This window comes from Pteropus vampyrus, unplaced genomic scaffold, assembly GCF_000151845.1.
Source record: "Pteropus vampyrus isolate Shadow unplaced genomic scaffold, Pvam_2.0 Scaffold225, whole genome shotgun sequence".
Taxonomy (NCBI): Eukaryota; Metazoa; Chordata; class Mammalia; order Chiroptera; family Pteropodidae; genus Pteropus; species Pteropus vampyrus.
This window is the reverse complement of record NW_011889006.1, coordinates 1,704,021-1,723,857: the sequence shown is the minus strand read 5'-3', so window position 1 is coordinate 1,723,857 and position 19,837 is coordinate 1,704,021. Positions and strand designations below refer to the sequence as shown.

The 19,837-nt window shown below is 36.3% G+C and overlaps 1 protein-coding gene across 3 annotated transcripts in view; it reads left to right on the top strand.

The window, feature by feature from the left end:
• The window catches only part of CUNH6orf106 (chromosome unknown C6orf106 homolog), an 85,055-nt gene that overhangs the window by 48,543 nt on the left and 16,675 nt on the right, over positions 1–19,837 (top strand). For 2 of the 3 annotated variants that reach the window (XM_011373493.2, XM_023538488.1), the window contains exon 4: positions 17,517–17,845. The exons of the other annotated variant lie outside the window; for it this stretch is intronic. In XM_011373493.2, the coding sequence (XP_011371795.1) occupies positions 17,517–17,845 (329 nt within the window). The remainder of the gene's footprint in view (positions 1–17,516; positions 17,846–19,837) is intronic. 3 annotated transcript variants of the gene reach the window in all.

Here is a 19,837-nt window from a genome sequence, read left to right as displayed (position 1 = left end):
ACTCCTTTATGGCTTGTAAGGTTCGTGCTGAGAAGTCTGAGGATAATCTAATGGGCTTTCCTTTGTAGGTTACCATCTTCTTTTCCCTGGCTGCCCTGAGAATTCTGTCTTTGTTGGTGATTTTTGATAATTTTAATACAGTGTGTCTTAGAGTAGGCCTTTTTGGGTTGAGATGATTGTGTGTTCTATTGACTTCAAGAATTCCAAGCTCCAGCTCCTTCCTTAGATTTGGAAAATTCTCGTCAGCTGTTTGTCTGAAAATGCTTTCTAATCCCTGCTCCTTTTCCTTCCCTTTGAGAATGCCCATTATTCTTATATTTTCTCTCCTGATGGTATCAGCTAGTTCTTGTATTTCTCTTTCATTATTTTTCATTCTTTGGTTTCTCTCTTCTTCTTTCTGATTTATGTCTAGATTTCTGTCTTTGAAGTCACTGATCCTTTCCTCCTTTTGGTTGACTCTATTTTCCAATCTTGCTTTTTCATTTTTCATCTCTTTCAGTGCGTTCTTCATCTCCAGAAGTTCTATTTGGTTATTTTTGAGGGTTTCAGTTTCCTTGCTAAAGAACTCATTCTGCTCATCTAGTTGTTTCTTCAATTCCTGAAATTGTTGATATGAATTACTTTGGATCTCATTGAGTTTTTTCAGAAGTACCATCCTGAATTCTCTGTCATTTAAATCCCATATTTCTATGTCTTTAAACTTATTTTCTGGAGATTTTTCTCTTTTCTATCTGAACTGCTTTGTCACCTTCGTTGTTCATGGTGTTTAATGGACTATTTCTCCACCTGGGCATTAATGGAAGTGTATTCTGCTTTTTTTTTTCTTTTCTTTTTTTCCAGAAAGAAGTTTTATTCATAAAGGTCTCTCTTTAGCCTATTGCAAAGAAGGAGTTTTTCTTTTGGTTTCCAGTATGTGGCATCTTTGCCTCTTGGATCCCTGCTTTATATAAAGTCTTAATGCCTTTTTTTTTTTTCCCCCTAATATTCAGTCATGCTCCCTACCCTCAGTCTCAGTCTCTGTCGGTATTAGCAACAGTTTTGGTAGCATTTGCTCAGACTACCCTGGGGTTCTGTGGTGTTTGGTCTTGGAGGATGTGGAAGGAGGAGCCCTCTGGGTTGAGAGATGGGGGCTGCCGCTCAGCTTCACAGTTTTGCATCCGTGGCTAGTAATAATCAACTATTGTTTCTCTGCCATCTCGCCACTTCTCTGCTTTCTGCCCTGGTCCCTGGGCACTGCTGCTACATGGAGCTCACAGCTCTCCCAGGCAGGGCTGTTCAGAGAACCTATCACACCTTCTCCCCTTCCCCTCTTCCTGCAGGGAGCTCCAGCTGCCAGAGGCAGCTTCTTTGTTTCTCTCAGTCTACTGCCGGGAGGGTTCTGGCCTGAGATAGTTTTTATACACAGTTCCCATGCTCAAACGTGCTGGTGTGCAGTTTGGCGGGTTTTTTTGTTTATTTTTGTTTTTTCTTGATTTTTCGATGTTCAGCTTATTGTTCTTTCAAGGGAAGAGATCAAGGACGTCTCTCACTCTGCCATGTTTCTGACGTCACTTTTTATTCTTGATATTTTGTGTCTCTTTTTTTCTTTAATAATCTTAATAGATTTCTTGGATTTTCTTGGTCTTTGCAAAGATCCAACTTTTTATTTCATTGGTTTCATTGCTTTTTCTCTATTTTTCTGTTTTTAATTACATAGATTTCTGCTCTTACTTTTATTCTATTCTTCTGCTTGATTGGGTTTGAGTATTTTTTTAATAGATTCTTAAGATCGAAGCTGAGGTCATTGATTTGAGACTTTTGTAATGTAGGTGTTTAATACTATTTTCTTATTTTGTTAGGGCTGCTATAAGAAACTACTATAGATTAGGTGGCTTGTAAGTGACATAAATGTGTTTCTCACACTTCTAGAAGCTGGGACATCTAAGATCAAGGTGCTGGCATATTTAGTATCTAATGGGGGCCGCTTCCTAGTTCACAGTCTACTGACTTCTCCACTGACTTCTCTCTGTGTTCCTCACATGATGGAAGTGGGCACAGGAGCCCTCTAGGGTCTTTTTTTATGAGGGCACTAATCCCATTCATGAGAGCTCTACCATGACCTAATCACCTCCCAAAGGCCCCACCTCCAAATACAAACAAAACACTTTGGGGATTAGGTTTCAGCCTAAGAATTTGGTGGGGGGAGGGGGCCACAAACAATTTGGTCAGTAGCAACTATAAATTTCCCTCTACGCACTGCTTTTAGCTGCGTACCACAATTTTGAAATACTGTTTTAATTTTCATTAAGTTTAGAATCTTTTCTAATTTCCTTTGAGACTTCCTGTTTGACCCACAGATTATATAGAAGTGTGTTGTTAAATTTCCAGATGTTTGGTGATTTTTCTATTTTGTTTTAATAATTTCTAGTTTAACTCCATTATAGTCAGAGAATATATTTTGTATGATTTTGATTTTTTTAAATTTGTAAAAGTGTTTATGACCCAGGAGATATTATCTGTCTGGAGTCTTTAAATGTTATTTAGATCCCGTTGGTTGATGCTGTTGTTTTAGTTCTTCTGTATATGTATAGATTTATTTTTTGCAGGGGAATCTACTAATTCTATTACTGAGAAAGGAATGTTGAAGCCTCCAACTTCAGTTTTGGATTTATCTATTTCTCCTTTTAGTTCTCTCAGTTTTTGGTTCATGTATTTTGAAGCTCTATTGTTAGATGCATACACATTTAGGATTATGTCTTCGAAGTGAATGACCTCTTTCTTAGTATGTAATATCCTACCTATTCCCTAGCAATATTCTTCACTCTGAAGTCTACTTTGTCTGATATCAGTATGGCCATTCTAGCTTTCTTTGATTAGCGTTTGCATGATATATTTTTTCTAGCCTTTTACTTTCAACCTACCTATATCAGTATATTTGGAGTTTCTTATAGACAGCATATAGTTGGGCCATTTTTTTCCATTCAATTTCTGACTTCTAAGCGGTGTATTTAGATTATTCATATTTAATATAATTATTGATATATTTGAATTTAGTTTGACAATATTATTTTTCTCTTTGTTCTCTTATTTGTGGACTATTAAATCAGTTACATCATTAAACTTATTATTTATGATTAAATTATTTTAAAATGTATTTGTGCTGATAATAAAAGAAATATGACAGAAAATATAGAAAGCTTAAAGGAAAAATAAAACATTTGTTCTGCTATACAGATATAGATACTATTAATGTATGTATGCAAGTACTAAAAGCAAAAAAGTTTGCTTTTCAAGTTTTGCATTGTGCTCCATTTAGTTGTATAACCTACTTTTTTCCTATCGCTAATAATTTAGAACATTTTCCCCTTGTTACTTTAAAAAAACACAATTTTTAATAATTATATACCATTCCATTCTATTGGAATACTATTAACCAAAATATTGTAGGTCATTCTTTCTTTTTGAGATAAAATTCACATAATAAATCAATTATTTTAAAGTGTACAATTCAGTGGCATTTAATACATTCACAGTATTGTGCAACCATCATCTATTTAGTTCCAGCATATTTTTATCACCCCCAAAGGAAACCCCATACCCATTAAGCAGTCATTCTCCATTCCTCTAGCCCCTGGCAACCACTAATGTTTTGTTTCTATGGGTCAGTAATTCTTTTTGCTGTGTTAGGGCAAGGTATATAAATAGTGACCAAATAATAAAATATTTTAGACGGTCATCTCAAAAACAGAATTTGGGCTGCTTGCTAAGAGTGAACAAACCATACTTATTTGGCTCATTTATAGTTAAATTCTTAAATACTCTTTTTTATTAAACAAGAACAGTAGAGCAGCAGCACGAACTCTGAAGTCATAGCATCTGGGTTTGACTTCTAGCTTAACAGTATAATAGCAGTGTGTTTAGGAAATTATTTGTTCTTTCAGTATTTTCATCTATAAAATAAGAAAAACAATACTTTCCTCATAGGGCTTTGAGGGAGTGCATGCAAAAGCTTTCAGAACAGCACCTGTCATGGTAACCACTGAATAAGTGTTAGATGTTTATTGTTATTATAAATATTCTTACTGTTATTATTAAAAGATTTATCTATATTGTGAAACGTTGTGCAACCTCAACTGTCAACTCATCTTGTATGAATTTTATTAGTAAAGATCCATAAGGTTTTTTTGACTCAGGTATTCCAGTGATCTGTTTCTTCGGAGTCCTGATGGGATATTCAGGGTGGAGTCAAAGATTCCAGGTCATAAAACCAGAAAGGTGTTGAACACTTGTGTGGAGTAAGGCAGAAGAATATACAGCTTAGTGAGCACTGAAGATTACACGGAGAATCACAATTTACAGGAACAGAAACCTCTGCAGGAACCAGTATTGGGCTAGAAAAGCCAGAACTACAATTGACATATTGTTGGAGGCTTAGTGTGGACAAGCCTGAAAGATAAAATTCCAGGGGAGTCCCCATTCTTTTGTGAGCTTTACCTCAAGGATCTCTGTCAGGTTCTTACAATGAATGATATTGGCCAAAAATCCCCTAATGCTTTTCTGGCAGTGGGAGGGTAAAATTAGCTGTTTTGAAATTACCCAGAGAAATTCTGTTCTTAACAAGGCCTGCCTTCAGAAGAAATTATTTTACCAGAACCTAACCTGTTGTGGTTTTATCAGAGCCTGACTGACCCTGGGAGAAGGGAAATAACCAATTCCAGCTGACTCTAACCTTCCACATGGGGGCAGAGAAATCAGTTATAGCTGGCTCTAGTTTTCACATGGGGGAAGGGAAATAATCAGCTCCCAGCCCCCTTTGCCATCCTGTCCCCTCAAAAGGGTCAAAAAAACCTGAGAAGCACTGGTGAAGTTCACAGTCCAGGGGTACAGGCTCACCAAAAGACCAGGACCTAAACGTAGGACTATACCTATCCCCTTATACCTTATTGCTACATTACTAAAGGGCTCTTTTCTGCAGTTCCTTTTATACAGTATGTCATGTACACCTTTCAACAAAAAATGACAAAGTCTGAAGAGACTGAACAAGCATCAGAACCAGAGTCAAGACATGGCAGGAGTGTTGGAATTATCAGACCAGGAATTTTTAAGATCTATGACCAATATGTTTAGGGCTTTAATGGAAAAAGTAGACAACATGTAAGAATGAGATAGGTAATGTAAGCAGAAAGAAAAATTCTAAGTAAAAAATTTTTAATGCTAGAGATCAAAAACAGAAATGAAGAATGCTTTGATGGGTTAATTAATAGATGGGACACAGCTGAAGAAAGAATTTCTGAGCTTGAGATATATGTTAATAGAAACTTTCAAAGCTGAAAAACAAAGTGAAAAAAGACTGAAAAAATGGAACAGAATATCCAAGAACTGTGGGACAACTACGAAAGATGTAACATATACATAATTGGGATACTAGAAGGAACAGAAGAAATATCTGAAGCAACAGTGACAGTGAATTTCCCCCAAATTAATATAAGACACCAAACCACAGATCTAAGAATTTAAGAAAACACCAAGCCAGATAAATGCTTAAAAAACTACACATAGGTATATCATATTCATAATGTAGAAAATCAAAGGTAAAGAAAAAATCTTGAAAGAAGCCAGAGGAAAAAAGCAGGTTACCAGTAGAGGAGCAAAGATGAGAATTACATATGACTTCTTCTCAGAAACCCATATAAGTAAGAAGAGAGCGAAGTGAAATATTTAAAATGTTGAGAGAAAAACCCCCACCATCCTAGCATTCTGTACCCTACAAAGTTGTCCTTAGAAGTTGAGGAGAAATACTTTCTCAGACAGCCTAACATTAAGAGAATTTGTTGCCAATAGATCTTCCTTGCAATAAATGTTAAAGGAAGTTCTTCAGAGAGAAAATGATATGTCAGAACTTGTATCTATACAAAAAAAAAAGTGGGAGGGAGCACATTGGAGAATGAGTAAGTGAAATGAAAATTAAAACTTTATTTTTCTTATTTTTGATTATTCTAACAGAACAATTTTTTCAAATAATAGCAACAACATTTGATTATATATGCTCGTATGTATGTATATACATATGTATATACATATGTATAAGTGAAATGAATGACAGCAATGATACAAGGGACAGGAGGTAGAAATTAGGAATATTTTGCTACTATAAGATACTTTCACTACATATGAAGTGGTATAATGTCCTTGCAGACTTTACTTGGATTAATTGTAAATGTACATTGCAAACTGACAACTACTAAAAAAAAAAGGATAATTGATATGCTAAGAAAGGAGAGAAAATGGAATCATATAAAATCACATAAAACATTTAATTAAAACCATAAAAGGCAGAAAAATAGAGGACAAAAATAGGAACAAAGAACAAGGACAGCAAATAGAGAACAGTAACAATATGATAGATATCAATCCATCTGTATCAACAATCACTTTTAAACCTCAATGGTCTATGTACACCAGTTAAAAGAAAGAGATTTTGTCAGAGTAGATCAAAAAACAAGGCCCAAACTATATGTTTACAAGAAACTTACTTTGATTAAAAATTTCTTCCTTCATTTTTATTATATATATATCTCCACTGTCATTGACTGAAACATCTTTATGTGGCACATGATTGTATTAGAAAAGAAGAAAGACCTAAAATCTATAATCTAAGCTTCCACCTTAGAAAAGTAGAAAAACAAAAGCAAATTAAATCCAAAGTAAACAGAAAAAAAAATTCGAGCAGAAGTCAGTGAAATTGCAAACAAAAATCAATAAAGAAAATCAACAAAACCAAAAGCCGATTCTTCAAAAAGATAAGTTAAATCAATAAGCCTTTAGCCAGGCTGAAAAAAAGGGAGAAAACACAAATTACTAATACCAGAAAAGAGGACACATTACTACAGATCCTATGGACATTAAAAGGATAATAAAGGAATATTGCAAGCAACTCTATGCCCACAAATTTGATAACCTAAATGCAATGGACCAATTCCTTGAAAGATAACAGTCTTCCAAAGCTTAACGCAAGAAGAAATAGACAATCTGAATAGGACTGTATCTATTAAAGAAATTGAACCAACAACTAATAACTTTATAAAACAGAAAGCACCAGGCTCAGATGAGTTCACTGATGAATTCTACCAAACATTTAAGGGAGAAATTATACCACTTTTCTAGAATCTCTTCCAGAAGATAGAAGCAGAAGAAATACTTCCTGCTTCATTCTATGAGGCCAGCATTATCCTAATACCAAAATCAGACATAGACATTATAAGAAAAGAAAACCATAGACCATTATGTCTCGTGAACATAGATGCAAAAAGTTTTAACAAAATATAAACCATGGCCAAGTGGGATTTATCCCAGGTATGTAAGGCTCCTTCAACATTCAAAGATCAGTTAATGTAATCAATCACATTAACAGGCTAAGAAGAAAAAAATCGCATGTTCCTATCAGTATCTGTGGAAAAAATCATTTCTCAAAGTCCCAGCACCTATTCATGATGAAACTCTTAGCAAACTAGGAACAGAGGGGAACTTCCTCTACTTGATAAAGAACATTTACAAAAAACTTTCAGCTAACATCATACTTAAAGGTAAGAAATTAGAAGTTTACTGGTAAGGTCAAGGAAATGCCACTGATTTTCAGCATCATACTGGAAATATTAGCTAATGCAATAAAACAAAGGAAATTAAAGGTATACAGATTGGGAAGAAAGATATAAATTTTTTTTTTTTTTTTTTTTTTTTTTGCGGATGACATGATTATCTATGTAGAAAATCTGAAAGAATTGACAAAAAGACTCCTGGAACTAATAAGCAGTTATAACAAGGTTGCAGGATGTATGGTTGATATACAAAAGTTAATCATTTTCCTAAATACCAGCAATCAACAATTTGAATTTGAATTTAAAAATATATTACCATATATTGTAGCATCCTCCAGAAATTTTATATATATATGTATGTATAAATCTATGAACAAGATCTATATGGGAAAAAAAAAAAAAAAACTAATGAAAGAAACGAAGTAGAAACAAATAGGTGAAGAGAATTCTATATCCATGGGTAGGAAGACTGAATATTGTCAGAATGTTAGTTCTTCCCAACTTGACCTATGATTCAGCACAACCCCAATTAAAATTCTAGCAGGTTATTGTGTGGGTATCAACAAACAGATTCTAAATTTATATGGAGAGGCACAAGACCCAGAATAGCAAACTCAGTTTTGGAGAAGAACAAAGTTAGAGAACTGACACTCCCCAACTTCAAGACTTACTATAAAGCTTCAGTAATCAAAACATTGTGGTATTGGCGAAAGAATAAATAGATTAGTGTAACAGAATAGAGAGCCCAGAAATAGACTAAGAAAAATATAGTCAACTGATCTTTGACAAAGGAGTAAAGACAATACACTGGAGGAAAGATAGTCTTTTCAACAAATAGTAACTAAACATCTACATGCAAAAAATGAATCTACAAACAGACCTCACCTTCTTCACAGAAATTTGTCACTCAAAACGGATCATAAACCTAAATGTAAACTACAAAACTCCGAAACTCCTAGAATATAACATAGAAATCTAGATGACAGTGGATACAACAATGACTTTTTAAATGCAACACCAAAGGCACATTCTATGAAAGAAAAAATTGATAAGCCAGACTTCATTAAAATTAAAAACTTATGATGTCCAAAAGACATTTTCAAGAGAATGAGAAGACAAGCCACAAACTGGCAGAAAAAATTGCAAAAAAACCCCCACAACATCTGATAAAGGACTATTACCCAAAAATATAAAAAGTTCTTAAAACTCAATAATAAGAAAACAAATAACCCAATTAAAAAATGGGCAAAAGAGTTGGACAGATATCTCACGAAAGAAGATACCCAGAGATAGCAAATATGAAAAGATGCTCAACATCATATGTCATTAGAGAATTTCAGATTAAATTAAAACAAATTACCAGTACCCACATATTAGAATGGCCAAAATCCGGAATACTGACACTACCAAATGCCGGTGAGGATTGGAGCAACAGGAACTCTTTCTTGCTGGTGGGAATGCAAAATGGTACAGTCACAATGGAAGACAGTTTGGCAGTTTCTTTAAAAACTAAAATAACTCTTAACCATGTTTATAGTAGTTTTATTCATAATTGCCAAAACTTGGAAGCACCCAAGGCATCCATCAGTAGGTGAATGGATTAACAAACTCTGCTACATCCAGACAATGGAGTACTATCTAGCACTTATAAGAAATGAGCTTTCAGTCCAGGAAAAGACATGGAAGAACCTTAAATGTTCATTACTAAGTGAAAGAAGCTAGTCTGAAAATGCTACATAGTGTATGATTCCAACTATATGACATTCTGGAAAGTGTAAAATGTGGAGATAGTAAAAAGATCAGTGGTTGCTAGGGACTAGGGGAGGGAGGAATGAATAGGAGGAGCATGGAGAATTTTTAAGGTAGTGAAACTATTTTGTATGATATGTGTCATACATTTATCAAAATCCTTAAAAAGTACAACACCAAGAGTGAATCCTAATGTAAACTATGGACTTTGGGTGATAACAATGTGTCTGTAGGTTAATCAGTTGTAAGGTGTAACAAATATGTCACTTTGGTGTGGGATGATGATAGTGGAGGTTGTGCATATGTGGAGGCAAAGGGTATATGTATCTTTTCAGTTTGCCGTGAACCTATAACTGCTCTAAATGTAATCTTAATAATAAAATATTAAAAATGCTTCTCCAATAAGAAAAATAATAAACATTAGGAAATAATAATTTTCTAGCTTAAATGGTTTAGGAGGGCTTTCCCAAATATGCAACATTTTAACTAAATAGACTCAGATTGGTGACAGGGAGAAGGTTCTACATTTTTAGAGTGCAAATAAATAAGCATAAACTCTGGTTGAGCGTGACTAGTGCAGTTTGGTATGAATTGAGGGTTCTGTGTGTGAGAGTGGGAGATAGATGGGAAGTGATAATACTCTGAGGGATAATTACACTCACAGGTCATCTGGAAGAGAGATGAGTAGCAGACTGTCATGTATCATGGCCCAGACAAAAAGGCGCAAGAGGACATCTGTATGCTCTACACCTCAGATGCGAGTGGGTGGTGAGGCTGACTCTAGTAGGATCGAGGAGCCCAGATGGCCATGAGTGAGCCCTAAGGACCTCTGTGTATGGATGTTGCTAGACCTACTTTAGTCTAAGGATGAATAATCATTCATTTTCCCAAAACTCTGTGCGCAGATTCAAGCCAGGAAAATATTTTGGCCTGGTAAGGGCATGCAGTGGAAATGAAGAGGAATGGGTGCTTGGAGAAATTATGTAAGACCAAAGAAATGAAGAAAAAGGGAAAAATGAGGGTAGGACTGGGGTGAGGGGAGGAGAATGAAGAAACATTAAGTTCTGCTTTACCCCTGCCTTTGACTCTGACTTGTCAGTGAATGTGATGTCTGTAATGTAGTTCCCCTTTGAGAGAATATTTAGGAGAGGAGGGTTACTGTTTTCTTTGTTTTGCTAGTTCTTGCATTTGTCCAGCATTGGTCCAGCTAGGATGATGATGTTGACAGGGAGCAGTTCCCTGAAGCCTGAAACAAAGCCCATACTTTTAGGAGGAGGGGAGAGGGAGAGCAGAGTTAATGTACTTTGCATGATCAGGAATCTCTAGGTTGAAAGCGTTTTCACCAAGGCTAAGTAATTACCATCAGTAATACTGTTTTACATTTTTTTGTCCATAATTATGTCAAAGTTAGGGCTTGAGTTTCTAAAAAAAGACAAATGAGGATTTTGTTTTGTTATACTTTTAAGTATTCAGAACATACACAGTAATAACTGTAGAAAGGTGTCAAGAGTCCTAAGTTAAAACCTCACCTAAGAAGCATGCATACTAAGAGCAATGGTCTTTTTTTTTTAATGAAGATATGAAGATATTTAAGGTTGAATTAAGTAAATCATTTGCTAGTCTAAAATTTGACTTTCTGGTTGTTAAATGGAATATTTACTTAAAAGTATTTCTTCTGCTCGAATATTATATTTTTCAATACCCTTTGATGAAAATACTACAGATAACAAGAAGCACCAGTGAGTCCCAATCAGACTGATTGAGAAATTGAGCAGTAGTGAAAAAATAAGAATACCAGCCATTTTCTACCTATTTGCGTATAAAATGGACAGTAATTAAATGTTAAGCCATTTTATCCAATGCCATATTTAAGTGCTTTTCAATGTTAATGCCAAAATGATTGTTAAAATGTCAGTTTTAATCTGTGTATTTTATGCCAGTTGCATGCGTTTGGCTCTTCATGTGTTGTAGCTATAGTTTTGATTTCTTGGATTATTCTTAAACATAATTGTACTTTGACATTTAAATTAGTAATTTAAGTCGCTTAAATGTACTTTCATTCTATGTTAATTTTCTGCAATTGTGTTGTCACCCACTCATTAAGTTATTAAGAAGTTTAAATTATTAAGATGTTAATATTTCCATCTTTTCTGCCAAGAATACTATTATCTATTTCTTGATGGATGGAACTCTCGCCAGGGTTGGGGATGGAGTGCTGCTTGGTGTTACACAGATAAGCACTAGATCAGGATTAAAAAGATCTGACTTCTGGTTTTGATTCTGCCACATAATATATTACTGATTAACCTTGAGCAACTAAAAGTTACCAGGCCTCAGGTTTGTTTGTTTTTAATTGTGGTGAAATACACCTAACAAAATTTACCATCTTAGCCATTTTGAAGTATACAGTTCAGTGGCATTAAGTGCATTCACACTGTTTTGCAACATCTATTTCTAGAACTCTTTTCATCTTGCAAAACTGAAACTCTATACCTGTTAAAAAATAACTCCTCATTTCCCTCTCCCTCCAGCTCTTGACAACCACCATTCTACTTCTGTCTCTATGTATTTGACAACTCCAGGTACCTCATATAAGTGTTATCATTCAGTATTTGTCCTTTTGTGACTGACTTATTTCACTTAGCATATATGTCTTGAAGGTTCATCCAGTTGTAGCATGCGTCAGAATTTCCTTCCTTTGTAAGGCTGAATTATTCCATTGTGTGTGTGTGTGTGTGTGTGAGAGAGAGAGAGAGACAGAGACAGAGACAGAGACAGAGAGACAGAGAGACTTTTTAAATCCATTCATCCATCAGTATACTTGGATTGTTTCTAACTTTTGGTATTACAAATAATGCTGCTGTGAATGGATATACAAATATCTGTTCAAGACCGTGCTTTTTGGCATACATCTAGAAGTGGAATAGCTAGACAATATGACAGTGTATTTTTAATTTTTTGAGGAACTGCATTACTGTTTTCCATAGTTGTACCATTTTACCCTCTCACCAATAGTGCAGAAGAGTTCTAATTTCTTCATATCCCACCAAGACTTATTTTCTGGTTTTTGATAGTAGACATCCTAATGAGTGTGAGGTGGTATCTCATTATGATTTTGATTTGCATTTTCCCTAATGATGAGTGATGTTGAGCATTTTTTCATGTGCTTGTTGACCATGCATTTTGTTTATTCAAATCTTCTGCCCATTATTTTAGTCAATTTATTTGTTTTATTTTGTAAGTGTTCTTTATTCTTATTGTTAGCCCCTTATCAGATATATCATTTACAGATATTTTCTCTATTCCGTGGTTTGCCTTTTCACTCTATTGATCATGTCCTTTGATGTACAAAAATTTTAATTTTAAAATAGTTCAATTTATCTTTATTCTTTGGTTACCTATGCTTTTGGTGTCATATCCAAGAAATTATTTCCAAATCCAATGTGACGAAGCTTTCCTTCTGTGTTTTCTTTAGATTTTTATAGTTTTAGCTCTTAATATTTAGATCTTTGATCGATCCATTGTTAATTTTTGTATATGGTGTAAGGTAAGGGTCCATCTTCATTGTTTTGCATGTGGATATCCAATTTTCCCAATACCATTTGTTGAAAAAGATTCTCCTTCCCCTTTGAATGGTCTTGGTACTCTTGTCGAAAATCATTTGACCATGAATAAAATTTTTTTTTTCCTGAGATCTCCATTCCATGGTCTGTATGTCTGTCTCTCTGCCAGTGCCACACTATTTTGATTACTGTAGTTTTATAATGAGTTTTGAAATCATTGAAAGTGTGAAACCTCCAACTTTGTTCTTTTTCAAAATTATTTGGCTTTTAGTGATGCTAAGATTAAACAAAGGGTTCAAATGATGACAGCCTGATCTCTCCATTGCAATAAGAGGGAGGAGGGAAGAGGCTTTCATAAGGTTTGGGTTTCTGCTGAACGATTCTGAAGAGGAGCTCAGGGATGTGGGAATCAATTTTGGATTGGCTGCTGTTGCTGAGGCAGAATTGGAAGGGAGGGTTAATTAGAGTTTGGGTGCTGTACTGAGGCAAGGGGCAGTTTAGCAGTTGGGTATCCTCGGTAATAGATGACTGTAACAAAGGAGGGCTGGGGGCATCATAGTAAGCGAGCAGTAGCCATTCAGAGATGATCGGAGATTACAGCCTTTTATAGCTGCTGAAGGACCTTATGAGAAACAATGTTTCCTGTTAACATTGCACCTGCCTTTATCTGTATCTGTCCTCCCAGCCCAGTTAAGGGCAGGGTTATTTTTTTTTTTTCATTCTGAGCTGATCTTCATCTTTGTCTCACATGTTTTTACTTTTAAGTTCCATAGCACAGATTTTACTGGATTTGGGAAGTGTAGGGATTATTGTTTCTTAAGACTTGAAATAAATAAATAGGCGATTAAATGATTGCTGATTGCAAGACCCCCCCCATTTAGATAAAAGCTCATGATTATTAAATAGGGCATACTTTTAAAAAATTGTGAAGTAGGAAGAGTTTCTTTCTCATTGCAATTTCAACTTTTTTTCTGAGCCCTTCTCTCTCTTGTGGGCACCAGAGACCCTTCACTGTCTCATCTCACCCAATCTGAGGTGACTTAATATGTTCCTTTGAGGGGCATTTACATTTTCAAAGGAAATTTCCTGAGAATAATACTGAAACCAAGGAACAAGTTTCTAATACACTTTTGTGGCAAGACGGGATGGGGAGTGAGAATGAGAAGGGAAGCAGTGTTTGAGTAAAAAGCAGCTCTTCAGTCACTCCGCTGTAAATGGAGCCTAAGCCCCAGAAATCAGGAGTTGTCTTCCGAGGAGCTGATGAACTTGTTGGTACCTGCCTCCACCTTCTTCTCCCTTAGATGCTGAACTAGATGATGTGTTGATAGATGTAATGAAGTATCTGAATGCCTAGGCATGTGTCACTGGAGCAAGGCTACTGTGTTGAGTGAACAATGTGGAAATACAGACTGGAAATTGAGATTAGGCAGATTAGTGCAAGGATAGTTGGAAGTGCCTTCTTCTTATAGTAGTACACACACCATTACCTTGGTAGTTCCAAGAGACAGACACAAAGATGTCCAGGGCTGCTCATAATACTGACCCTCAAGGTGAGTTGGAGGATTTATAGAATTAAGCCCTACCTCTTGGAAGGAAAAGTACCTATCTATATTATTTGGAATTTTTCTGTAAGGAAATTTATTTTTTCTCCCTCATTTAGTCATTTATTTCTATAACTGTAGATTCATGTATATTTATTTTATATTTTGAGTTATAAGCCAATACTTTATTTATTTTACCACATTGTTCCACCTTTATACTTTGTATTAAAAGATTTATCATATGTAAAAGGGTTGAGTTGAATGAAATAATATTTGTAGTACCTTCCAGCTCCAAAGTTCTGGCTCAGGAGCTTTTAAAAATTAATCTTAACGCAAGACATTCTAAAATCATTTTCTCCATTTTCTCCATTCACTTACTAATCCCAAGGCTTGGCACTTGGTTTTACTTTCTCAATTACTTTTCTAGGACACCCTCTTGGCTCATTTATTTGATACTGGTGCCAAAGAACATACGTCTGTAGTTAAAAAGCTACTATGGCCTGGGAAATAGAACTGATGTAACTATAGCTTTAGTCCTCTAGATAGGCTTCCCAAGTTGCTGTTGAGAGAAACAAGTGAGTCTGAAACGCTATAGTAAGAGCTGGGAGTTTTTGATCATCATAGATTGGCTTCTAACTTGAAGTATGATCTTGGGCCCATCACTTCTATCTAGGAAGTGAAGCAGTTCCATTACAAGACCCCTAAGATTCCTTACATCTGTGATTTTATCATTAGAGATAGTAAACTAGCTATCTAGCAGTTCTTTCTCAGTAATCAAGGCATTCTGGCAAGAATTGGAAATAGCCACTGTAAAACAAGCTTACTGGACACATCTTTACTATCCTTTTTATTTACTTGATTAAACACAGCCACAATGCATGAGATGAACATATTCTGAAATGTGATATGTAGAGATAGTACCTAGATTTGTACCATGTAGAAGGCATATTTTGCTTTTCATAATGATCCATCATGATAATAACTTTGGAGGATCAGAATAAATGTTATCGATATTTATAAAATCAGTGGCTTCTTAAATGACATTTCTTTTACAGCCACTATGTAGGATCTGTGAACAGTATAGAAAAGTAGCCAAGGCAAATAGAGTGTGGTGGCTTAAGTATGATAAGGCCCAGTGAGTTACATTAAAGAAGCTTTAGTTCTCAAAGCCGTGGAAGAAATGTCTTTTGTCTTACATACTGATAACAGCATTCGGAAGACTGTCCTTTCTCCTAAGCATTTTGTTTCATGAACTAAAAGGACAAAATATATTACCTGTAGCAGAGTATGCTAAATATATCATGTACTTACAAAAGGATTTTGGAAAACACATAGGTAGAAGACAACATATACGAATTAATGTACTATAAAACAGGGCGTATTCATTTGGGAAAAATAAACAGTAGAGTGAAGAAATGTTGCTTTGGTTAGAAGGCTAAGATAGAGGAGCATGGAATGAATCTCCCTGAGGCTGCCTGCCATTGAATTGTTCTTTAAGGCCCACATCATATTGGTTTATGAGATTTACTTAGAGCATTGAATGAGAGTCCTCTGACCCACCATACCTGGCACTGTCTTAGACTGCCAAGTGAAGTGGCACACGGCATATCCTGGTTTACAGTGTTAAATCAACAGGTTGAACTTTTATGGTATCTAGTTTACATGAGGATTTATATTTACTTTAATGATAAATGTGTTTGGAATGGATGCCCTTTCCTGTCAGTCGTGTTAGTAGTTAGCTAATGGCTTTAGCTTCTATTTAGGAGGTGAACTGTTGCTGATTCTAGAAGTGAACAGCAGATGTCACTGCATCTCCACCTACTAGGGTTCTAGCCCAAAGCTGTTTGGATGCAACCTAGTTCTTAATACAGCTCCCAAACCACTAACCTCAAACTGAGTATTTATGGCTATCCGGCACCCTAAGATCTCCTTCCTCAGATACAGAACCCAAATTGATAATTAAGAATAATCGCAGCCCAAAAGGGTTTTCCTCAATTTCCTTCACTATCCTCCTTACGTATGTGTTATCTATGTTTCCATGTAACTAACTGATGAAGTTTATTTGCCTTTTTCTATCAACCTTACAGCAGTTATTTAGGAGCCTGGACAATTTTTTATATTTGTCTTCAGCAGGTTTTATACTTAAAAGCTTCTTGGCCTTTTCTGTAGCTTGCTTTTTGAAAACCTTCCAGCAGGAAAGTAGATGCCACTGTTCTCTGAATTGAGGTGCTGAACATCAAAGGAAACTGCTACTTTTTCTATTCTTCACTTTGAACCCTTAGCTTTGGCAGTTAAGGAAATAAAAAACCGAATTATGGCCAAAAGTTCTGTGGTGCATCTTTTGAAACAAATCTCTTATGTTTTCAGTGTAAATAGTAGCGTTTCCTTATCTGACAGAAAGGCAAAGTTGATGTTAAACTGGATTATTTTAGAAAGTCTGAGACATACTAAATTTTTTATATCTCTTCATTATATAGGTCGTGGAAATAGCCAGGGTGATATCTGTCCTAATATGTCAGGGTTAGTGCCAGTTTATACCTGTGTCCTGGTGTTTATTAATAGCTCCTTCTTTTACTCTCAGTTGACCTAGTTTAGATGATATATGGTCACTCTAAACTGCCCAAAGTGGGGGCGGGGGAGTAGCAATTTTAGTAATTATAAGCAGTTTCCGCCTCAAGAATCATGCCTGCCCTGAGTTTTCCGAGTTAAAACACATGTGAAATAAAACAAAAACCACAAAGAGCTTGTAATTCTGGGAAAATAGCTTTTAGGTTTCTATCTATTGATCATTTTTCTCTGGAGTAATGATTTCCAGATATGGCTGTGCACCAGAATCAACTAGTAACTTTTCACAAATAGTTTCATGGGTCTTAGCACAGACCTCTACTGAATTTGTACCAGAGTTTGAACTTGTCATTACCAAAACTGTAATGCAAATGTACAGGACTACTCTATCAGCAAGCTTCTAAACTAGCATATAGAAGAACATTTCTTTCTAGGGTTTAGGTGGCAGTTGGGGTTCTTGGTGGTGGCTGCTTTGGGCCTTGAGGGTATGCCTGGCATTGACATGAGTCACCTTTTTGTTTCAGATGTCATCTGGGTGATTCTCAGTGTGGAGGTGGGTGGACTTTTAGGAGTAACGCAGCAGCTGTCGTCTTTTGAAACGGAGTTCAACACACAGCCACATCGCAAGGTAGAAGGAAACTTCAACCCGTTTGCCTCTCCCCAAAAGAACCGACAATCAGATGAAAACAACTTAAAAGACCCTGGGGGTTCCGAGTTCGACTCGATCAGCAAAAACACATGGGCTCCTGCTCCTGACCAAACCGAGCAAGATGAGAATAGACTCTCACAGAACTCTGTAAATCTGTCCCCCAGCAGTCACGCAAACAACTTATCAGTAGTGACTTACAGTAAGGTAGGTGCCCTTGGAGAAGAGGAGAAGGGGTAGGTGGTGGGCCTTGGGATCTGTGATACCCCTTCATGGCAAACCTAGAATCCTAGAATGTTCTTTAAGACTGCTTAGCTCTCCTGACGACAGCAACAACACAAAACCTACCCCTTCTCCCCTCCCCCCTCCCCATCTTCATGTCCTGTGGATATTACTTCATCCACATTTATAATTTACTACTGTCTCTCTGCTCTGGTTTTGGTGTTGAAAGAACAAAGTTCTTTACCTTTAGCATTTTAAAAAAAGAAAGTCAAAATATCACCAGCCATGCTTCCATTATAAACGTATACCATGCTTAGAGTAACAGCAGCATACCTTTGGAATTGTTTCCCGCTTTATTATTTATTTATTCATTCATTCATTCATTCATTCATTCATTCATTCATATTTTGGGTGGGGTGGTGTTGTTTTTTTTCTCTCTCTCTGAGGGAAAAGACGAGGTGAACTATTTATCCTAAATATTGTTATTGGGCTTTCACTTTATTTACCTTGTTTGTATGTCATCTTGTTGATGTCTTTTCTGTCTATATGGCCTGTCTACCTCCTCATCTACAACCCATAGTGGCCCAAGTGATATTTTGACTTTTCACATGTGGGGAATGAGAGAATTGTTTGATTTTAAAAATTCTGATTTTTCTGAGACACTTTACTAGGTGTTTGATTTCTTGATATGTTTTTCTTTATGCTAACTGATTAAACAGTGTCTTCCACACACTGCTGAGGTGATGATGGTTCCTGGGTTTTGGTTTTGGTTGGTTGAATAAAGCCCTGATGCTGAGAGCTCACTGCTTTAGGTGGTTCATGTGGTAGGGGCCTGTGGGCTTTCCTGTGTATTCTTTTCTGATTAAATAATGCTGCTTGTTAAGCCCAGCATCTCTTCTATATATAATCATATAACTGCTAAGTCTGTCCTGGTTTCGGGTTGGGATTCACCCTCAAATTTTAAAAAATAAATTCCATGTTTATTTGAGGGACAAGTTGCTCTGTTGTAAGATGGTATTTTTCTGACCAGTGCTTTGTATATGGTCTAGATCAAGAGGCAAATTAAGAAATCTGGTGATGTGAATCCTTTTTCTCCACATGGTCTAGTAAGAGGTATTTCGTTCACTAGTAGTGCAGCAAAAGATTGATTTTTTTTGGTTGATTAGATAGTTGTTATAAAGCAGTGGTCCCCAACCTTTTTGGCACCAGGACCAGTGCTCCTACGAGAATCTTAATGCCTGATGATCGGAGGTGGAGCTGAGGTGGTGATGCTAGGTGATGCTAGCACCGGGGAGCCTGCTGCCCATCTCCTGCTGTACGACCAGTTCCTAGCAGGCCACGAACCGGTACTGGTCTGTGGCTTGGGGGTTGGAGACCCCCATTATAAAGGATTCAGTGGAGTCATGTTAGTTCCACAGGATATAAGAGAAGTAATTTGGCAAGGCACTACATTGTCTTTATTTGAGGAAAGATTTCACATCTTAATATTTAATCAAAGATTTTCCTCTAAACTATTGTTCCAGATTTTTCTTTCTTAAATTTAACCCTTCAGAGTATGACTGTTATGGTGGTACAGGCTCTAGAATGCCTTGTTAGAACAGGAACTTGAGGCAGTTGAGTTTAATAGGAAGATGAGAGTTGAAGGAGGCAAAACCAGTTACTGCAATGCTTTCTATCGTGGCAGCCCCTTTACCCAACTGTGAACTGCCTGGCTCAGCCATTACTGTATTCTTAGGAGAGGGCTGGCATTCTGGTCAGGGCACTATACTCATCTTCCTGAATTGTGAACCTGTTAGTTGTTTTTTGCTCCTTTGGGGTTTTAGGGACTGATGTCTCTTAAACAACTGGTCCTGGGTGGGTTTGGGGGCATGCACTGTCAGAATGGATTACTTACCAGGCTTAATTGAGGACTCAACATATTGCTTTTTTGGAAGGGCTGGGCTATGGTGAGGCTATTGAGATATTTTTTGAAGTTGA